Here is an 8079-nt window from a genome sequence, read left to right on the forward strand (position 1 = left end):
GGGATGGAGCTGGGGCCATGCCGGCCCCGGAGGCCTGTCGGGGGAGCGGGGCCCGGGTGAGAGGGAAGAGGTGGGACGGTGCCTCCTCCCGACCGCCTCTTCCCCGCCACCGGCTGAACACCGGTGAACAGGTTTCGAAGCGAGAGCCACGTCTCTGGGGCGTCGGCTAAAATAAACACAACTTCATGGAGAAAAAGGCCTGCGTGAGTCAGAGTCAGGAAGTGCCAAAAATAGAAAAGCTGTTTGAGGGGGGAGGGGGCTGAGAGGGTGACATATGAACACAGGGTGCATTGCTTCTCTCTGGGCTTTGGGTCGGGCTCTACCTGAAGTCTCAGGAATGCAGTAGGAGCACCGTGTCAGTGGGCACCGCCGACAGCCCGGGGCTCAGCTCTGTGGTTAGGTTATCTTTGGTTAAATCCCATTTTCCATCTTGCTCTGTACGGAGCTAGTTTAACAAGCAAATAACTGATGATGCCAGCTCTGATCTTTTAAACAATAACGTGGGTTCACTGTGAATACTCTATAGGACTTCAAGTGAGTGCTTGTGCTTAAAAAAGGGCCAGAGAAGAATATCTAATTGTTTTTGCGCCTCCTACTTCAGTGCTGGCAGATTGTTCTGTGTGATTCCTCACTCTCTATCCAGAGCTGAACTTTTGGGCATTTAAATTTTGTGTTGGGAAAATGTGGTTGTTGTATCTAGGCTACATGCAAGGTGCTGTTGTAGCCCCGGATAGCTGTGAGACAACCTGTGATGTGAGATTTTGACTGGGAGGCGTTCTGGAATGACAGACAAAGCTTAATTTGTCAAGAGAAATGTTTTCTTCCTAATTTCTTCCCCTTTCCGTGTCTAAGTCAAATCTAATTATGTTGTTGTGTAACAGAGTAGGTTTAAAGACAGCAACAGACATTCAATGGCCTAATCGAGCACTTGCAACTGAACTGAAGTTCATGTGAGATCTTTACTGGTTCTTAGACTATTAAAAGGCCTCTGGAAACATTTAGTGATTTCACCTTAGCAGGCAAACTGGAAGACATGGAAGCAGCACTGGAGAGACCCATTTCTGTGAAAATGAAGAGTAAGGCTGTTTCCTTGTAAAGAAGAATCTAGGGAGAGAGGAGCATATACTGGGATGGTGGGAGAATGAGGCTCAGGTCCTTTGTACTGGTTTGTTACTTTGGAAGAATAAATTGGCCTCTAGTTCTCCCTGCGTAGACAGGTGACAACAGCATGCTCAGACCTCAGAGGACCCAATGACCAGGATTAAAGCAGGATAGGAGTTTGACACTCCCTTTCAATGGGCTGCCAGCTAAATATTTGTTTTCCTAGTGAGCTGATACAAAAGCCAAGAGTAAGAGGTTTATCTCGGAGTTTAAACTTTACCTGCAGGTGTTCCTCACCATCACACCCGAGCCTGTGCTGGATGTGGCATTCCTTCAATATGAAATCCTGCTGGCTATAGTCTTTACTTGTGAGTTGCAGTATTTGCCCAGTACTATGAAGAGGACACAGCTACAAGTAATATACAATAGATGCCATATATACATCTATCAGAAAATAAGTGGATGCTTACTAACTCTATATTTTATTACAAGATAATAAAACTCTCTTCTCTTCCTCCCTCCTAGCTTTAAACACACGTCTTCTCTGGGAGGAGTTCCTCTATCTATCAAATCTACTAAGCCACCTTTCCCCCCCTCTTCTTATGTTGCTACAAGTAGAACGTTACCTGGAAGGTTTAAGTATCTGTCTGTCATACTGGCTTACAAGCCCCACAAATAATTTCTAAAAGAGGCAGCCTTCTCAAGGGAGGCTTAAAATGCTTCTGTTCTTGCTTTTCTAGTCCAGTTGCATCCAGATACTTGTGTTTTATTGATCCATTTTAGAACAATAGTCAGAATACCATTATGCTATAAAAGAAAAACTCATCCTCCAATGTATCCTATGCTTGATCTCTTTTCTTGAGCATGCTCATAAACCAGAGTGCAGTGTCCAAGTGCTTAATGTCATGTGTGATAACTTGAATTTAATGCAGGGTCCTTCACATGGCATTTCAAGCTTCATTTAAAAGTTGAGAAGAACAAGAATCTCACTTTATGGGCTTAACTTTTAATTATTTCAGTTCATCTTGGAGGGAGCTAGTGATGATTTGGAAGAAATACAAGTCATAAAAACAGCTTTCTCCTTCCTGTTTAAGATTGAACTGTGTCAGCTTTTGTTTTGGCTGGACTTTAAGCCAGTGAATGAAAAAAAGACCAAGAAGTACAGAAAAAGGGAGCTAAGAAAGAAGTGAGGGTGCTTAGCAACTCGAGACTGCAGAATACAGGAGGCACACGTACGTCAAGACAACAAGTTTAAAAGGAACTGGTGGTGAGTCAGGAAGTGGTCACTCCAGTCAGTCTCTTCCTTATTGTGCAAGAGTGGTAACTAAGCTCATGTGCTTTCCAGTTAAACTTAAAAGTGGTCTCTGCTAGTCATGCTGGATTGCTACAATTACACATTTGTCCCATGTCTTAAGTCCTAGAATATTAGTTGTGCCTTACTGAGTATCTTCAGCTGTGATCTACCTCGCCTCCCTGCAATACTAGCTGGGTACACACAGCTATAAAATATGATACTATGCCTCGAGATGCCTCTTTCTAATGTATTATTGTGAAATACTGACGACTGGTTTTTTTTTCCCCCTCTATTCACCAGATTAAGCAACAATGGCATTTGTGAAGAGCGGGTGGCTGCTCCGGCAAAGTAAGTCATGGGCCTTTTACCTCCTTTTCTCCTCGCTGTGTCTAACTTCAAAAACCATCAGAGCAACTTAGTAATTCCTAGGTCTTTCTTAGAGTCCTTAGCCCTGTGGGTTGTTTTTTGTTTTTTTTTTAACCTTTAGAACATTTCATAAAATGACCTGTCATGACAGCATTTCCATGTGACCTTTTGGGTATGGTAGTGGGAAACAGGATATCCCATATCTGAGGTGTCTGACTGGCATTCAGCTTCAGATGCTGCTCTGTAATTAGTGCTGTATAAGTAGAGACTTGGAAACTTTACCTGACACCTTAACTTAAAGTCTTCAATTAGTCATGCCCTCTGCTTGTTCTTGCAGCAAGTTAGAACTAAAGCACCATATTAAGCGCTTAAAATAAACTCAGTTGTGACTTTGAATACTAGATAAAATATGGAACCCAATTCTGCAATGTTCTGAGGTGGAGATGTTGTAGTATAGGATTTTGCTTGGCACCTCTGAATGGCTGGGGCAACTATGAAGGATTTCTTGGTCTATTTTTTTTATTAACTAGGACACAAATACTTCACAATATGTGCCCTTAAAAGTGACTGTCTGATTTTTAAGGTACTATTCTACGGCGTTGGAAGAAGAACTGGTTTGACCTGTGGTCTGATGGCCGCTTAATATTTTATGATGATCAAAATCGCCATGATATAGAAGATAAAATCCACATGCGAATCCATTGCATCAACCTCAGAGTGGGGAATGAATGTCGAGGTAATAATGAAACCTTCAGGATTTGTGTATTCAGAGATTCTTTACAACTTCCATGCCTGCCCAGCATGCCATTTACAGCACTACTGCAGAAGTAAACATGTCCAAGAAGTGTGCAAATTCTTTGTTGTCAAAAAAAACCAAACAAAACTCCATGCCCAACCAACTACTAAATTCCCTTATAGATACGCAGAGCTAATAGGAAACCTCAGCAGATGTTTTAAGTGTTACTAAGTTCACTTCTAGCATTTGTTGGTACTCCACTTGATGCTGACACGAGTGTTGGAGAGTACTTATAGCTAAATACAGATTGGTTCTGCTCTAAGACACTTGCATTCCTTAGGAATGATGCTCAGAGCTACTTACTTTCAGGACACTAAAGAGTGAGAACACATTATTTCCTTCTGCAATTTGTTCTGATGCCACAGAAAGCAGCTACAACTGGCCCTACTTTATTTTGCCCAGAGTTCTGCAGAAACTGTCTCCCTTATTGTAAATGCGTTCATGAAATTCTGGTTTTAGCTATTTCATAACTCAACTCTTTTCTAACTCAGATTTCCAGCCTCCAGAGGGGAAGCAGAGAGACTGTTTACTGCAGATTGTTTGCCGTGATGGGAAGACAGTCAACCTCTGTGCAGAGAGCGCAGATGACTGCCTGTAAGTCTGCCAGAGAATATTGGGTTTTGCTGCCTTTTCCTCTCTTCTCTTTCTTTTTCTCTCTCTCCCTAATTATTTTACTTCCTGCAGACTTTCAGAGACATTTTAAGAAAGTTTTCAAACAAGCAAAAGCAGGCTTTCAATGACAAAAAATACAGCTCTCCTCTGAGAAGTTGTGTAGCTCATGCAAACTAACTGCAAGTTAAATCACTGAAAACACCCAAGGGTGAGGAGGAGTAAAAGAACCTTATTAATATGGTTAACGCAAGACTTGCTGAACACATTTTTTTCCCCACTTTTCCCATTCTTCAAGTAGTACATGACCCCACATAGCCCAAGAACATCACGATCAGTAGTAAATCCATTATTGTGAACTCTCAAATGAGCTTAGCTATGTATAGTTAGATAACTTCCAACAGCAGTGTTTGCCCAGTATGTGTGATGCATCGAGCACGCTCCGGCCATATGGCATGGGAGGATCTGTGTGAAGTATATGTACCCTCTGATCAGTAGTAAATGCATTATTGTGAACCCTCAAATGAGCTTGACTATGTATAGTTAGATAACTTCCAACACCAGTGTTTGCCCAGTATGTGATGCATCGAGCATGCTCCAGCCATATGGCACGGGAGGATCTGTGTGAAGTATATGTACCCTCTGTTCAAACTGCAATAGCATCAAGGCCCACACCCCCTAGTCAGCCCAGATGCAACTGTTCAGGCAGGAGATACAACCTCCCTGGTGTACCTCTTCCTATTTCCTTATCCCGAGCGTGGCTGCATGTTACCTGGCTGTTGTGCTTGCAGCGAGGACCTTCCAAACCACATCTGTTTCTTCTTGTGTTCCTCTGCAGCTCTGCAAAGAAAGTTAATTGTTTTTCAGTCTTTGTGTAACACTTTGTACATTCCTTTTAGTGTATCAAATATGCAGTATCTTAAACTCCACTCCTGCAGTCCATCTAGTTTTTTTCATAGTCCAAACCTTGTTTTTCTCCAAAAAAGAAAAAGTGGCATTAATTTTTATCAATGTTCCACTAAATGATGTGGGTTTTTTTTTCACAGGGCATGGAAAATTGCTCTCCAGGATGCCAGAACAAACACAGTAAGTGTCTTCTACCTAGACTTTCTACTGATTGAAAGCAACTGTGGTCCAGCAGTTTACTTCTGAAATCATGTTCCATCCTTCTCTGCTAGAGAAAAACAGGGTCATGAGCACGATGGCAAGGCTTGTGGGTGGGGAGAAGACTGATCCTCTGGATCATGGGTACATGTCATCCTTGCAGCTGAGTCCAGGCAAACACACGCTGGGTGGAAATGAATGATTTCAGGGAACGATTTCTCTGGGAGGACGTGAATGTTTGGGAAGCTGGTCTGTAAGGCAAACAGTCACTGAGGCTGTGGGCCTCTGCAATCAGTAAAAATGCATTTTCTACTCCTAGTGATTGTTGCCTACCAGGTGCAGTGCTAAAGGAAGCCTACTGTTACCTTTAGAAAAGAAAACAGAAAAAGAAGCTGTTTGTTAATGTAGATCCATTACATTGTGGGATGCTTCTTGGTGGAGACTAGGGGAGGAGCAAGAGGTGTTGGCAGGGGAGTGCAAGGAGGAATATACCACCTCTGCTTCACCATGCTAGCTGTGGAGAGTGAAGAGGTTAGGAATCCTAAAAACCACTCTGTGAGTCTTGGAGTTCTCTAGAGAGCTGTATCTTTGAGGAACCACATCCCTCCACCTGTGGGTGTTGTTAATTTGTTTTTTCTCCAGACTGCCTTCCAGAGTACTCCTCAGCACTAGCTTTCCTTAGATGGCTAAACTGAACCAACCTGAGATGTTTCTGTTTCATGGGGGAACACTGGGGTTTCTAGAATCTTATCTCAGTTGTTGAAGAGTCACATTAACATTTCTGCTGTACTGAGGCATCTGTCACATGATATAGCTTAGATCTGTGGATACCCAAAGCAAATACTTGTCATAGCAAAGCTACCCCAGACATGATTGCCTCTGACTGTAGCTATACTGTGCTGCTCCACGGTGTTAAATGAGAAGTGAAGGAACTGTCCTCACACAGAGGACACAACACTCATGGTCTGTCTACTCTAGCTTTAGGGGCTTTATCTTGCTTATGTGTGAGATGGTGACTCCTGGTTTCAGGAGTTGGGAGCTGCTTTTCATGTCTCTCACACTCTGCTGCTAACCCTGATAGGTGGCATTCAAAGCTTGGCACTTCATCACCTTAGTCAGGCCAGGCAGACCCCTGCTACTGACAGTAGGGCAGGCAGCTCTCTGCACAAGTGCTATCATAAATTACCACTTTCCAAAGCTATTAAAGATCTCTAACAAGGACTTGAACTAACCAGGTAACTGGGTTTGAGTCCATCTGTAGGTGTCTGACACAGCTTTCAAAAATACCGAGGTCCAGGAGGAGTCCAGGGCCTCCTAACTTTACTGGGTGAGAACTAGCTTTGAGAACTGTGCCATTTACAGACACGTCCAGCAGCGCCTCATAACTTTAGTGGAATAGCAGGGTGCTCACCCTAGCTTTGAGAACTGTGCCATTTACAGACATTTGCAGGCTTGTGTCATATACCTGTACAGAGTTCCCTGTAGCAGAACAGAAGGCATTTATTGGTAAGATGTAAACATTTGCTGGTCCTTTTCTCAAGAACACCTGCCTCTATTTAATAGAGTGCTTTCAACACTGTGTTTCTGTGTTTCAAGCAATCTTTAGAATCTCCAACACAAGTCTGACCTGAGATATGGCCATACTATGCCCTCAAAAGTCTTCCTACAGTCCAGGTGCAAGAGACAACAGGAACATTCTCTATTGAGCTACTAAAGTGTTTCTTTGTAAATTAAAAAAAGGGAGCTGTTTTTTTTCTTAGGATAGGGCACTGACTAAGAGCATCACTCAGATTTCTGATACTAGGGGCAAGACTATGTGGCTACTGTGATAAATCATAATTATCTTCGAATTGCCTTGTAGATGGATTCAAGTAAGTTACCACATTTTCCTCATAGCTGCCTTCAAAAAGGACCAGAATGATAGGTGGCATTTGCAAAGTAATTCCCTAAAAACAACCAAGCCCCTCAAATCCCTGCATTTAAACCTCTCTTACTGCTTTTTTTTTTTTTTAAGTCTCCTCAGAGCCAGAAAGTGAGAGGTGTCTAAGAACTGTGACAATGTTCTGCTAAGAAGTTTAGGTGTCACTTTTGGCTACTGCATTGGTTTCCTTTATCTGTTCTTGTAGAACATGGTGATATCACTATAGGGTGCCAGGAAGCAGCTAACTTAGTTGTGAAAACTTTTTTATCTGAAAATGGAGGATGGAAAACAGAGTAATTTCTAAAACTGAGGCTGCAAAATGAGGGAAGGAGTCAGTGTGCTTGCACACATGTGTATGCACATGTAGGCAAGAAATTTTATGGCTCCTTCCTGTGGTTCATCAGCCATTTGTATTCCCCCGGGTCTGCTCCCCAAATAGCTGCTTTTTGCAGTGCTTTATAAGGTACTGCTTTCTTAATTGCAGCTTGTCTAAAGGTTTCTCCTTCTCTGGGGTCATTAAGTCTTAATCCTTGCACTACTCTAACTGCTTGTCTGTAGGAAAAGGTGATAACTGTTACCTTTCCATGGTGTTCAGGGCTACGTGGGATCTGACGTGATGTATGATGAGACAGCCATTTCCTCAGCCCCACCTCCCTATACAGCTTATGCTACACCGTCACCTGAGGTAAGAATTGCAGTTGGGAAGCATTAAAATAAGTGAGGTAGCAGCAGTGGCCATCCTTCAGGCACCCAAACTGTACTCCCTGAGTGCTGTCTTTCACAGATCAAGCTTTAAGGTTTGTACAAAAAGAGAGCGAGAATAAGGTACTAACAATCTACTGTCACTCCAATTTGAGGTGGATTTCCTTTGAAAGGGATGAGGCAGAT

The 8079-nt window shown here is 42.8% G+C and overlaps 1 protein-coding gene across 3 annotated transcripts in view; it reads left to right on the plus strand.

Moving 5' to 3' along the window:
• Positions 1-8079, plus strand: part of PLEKHB2 (pleckstrin homology domain containing B2) — a 19732-nt gene that overhangs the window by 675 nt on the left and 10978 nt on the right. For 2 of the 3 annotated variants that reach the window (XM_014941540.1, XM_014941538.1), the window contains exons 2-6: positions 2696-2743; positions 3345-3497; positions 4049-4151; positions 5213-5252; positions 7787-7876. In XM_014941540.1, the coding sequence (XP_014797026.1) occupies positions 2707-2743; positions 3345-3497; positions 4049-4151; positions 5213-5252; positions 7787-7876 (423 nt within the window). In that variant the 5' untranslated portion in view covers positions 2696-2706. The remainder of the gene's footprint in view (positions 1-2695; positions 2744-3344; positions 3498-4048; positions 4152-5212; positions 5253-7786; positions 7877-8079) is intronic. The other variant, XM_014941539.1, reaches the window with a different exon arrangement.

Source organism: Calidris pugnax, unplaced genomic scaffold, assembly GCF_001431845.1.
Source record: "Calidris pugnax isolate Ruff unplaced genomic scaffold, ASM143184v1 scaffold117, whole genome shotgun sequence".
Taxonomy (NCBI): Eukaryota; Metazoa; Chordata; class Aves; order Charadriiformes; family Scolopacidae; genus Calidris; species Calidris pugnax.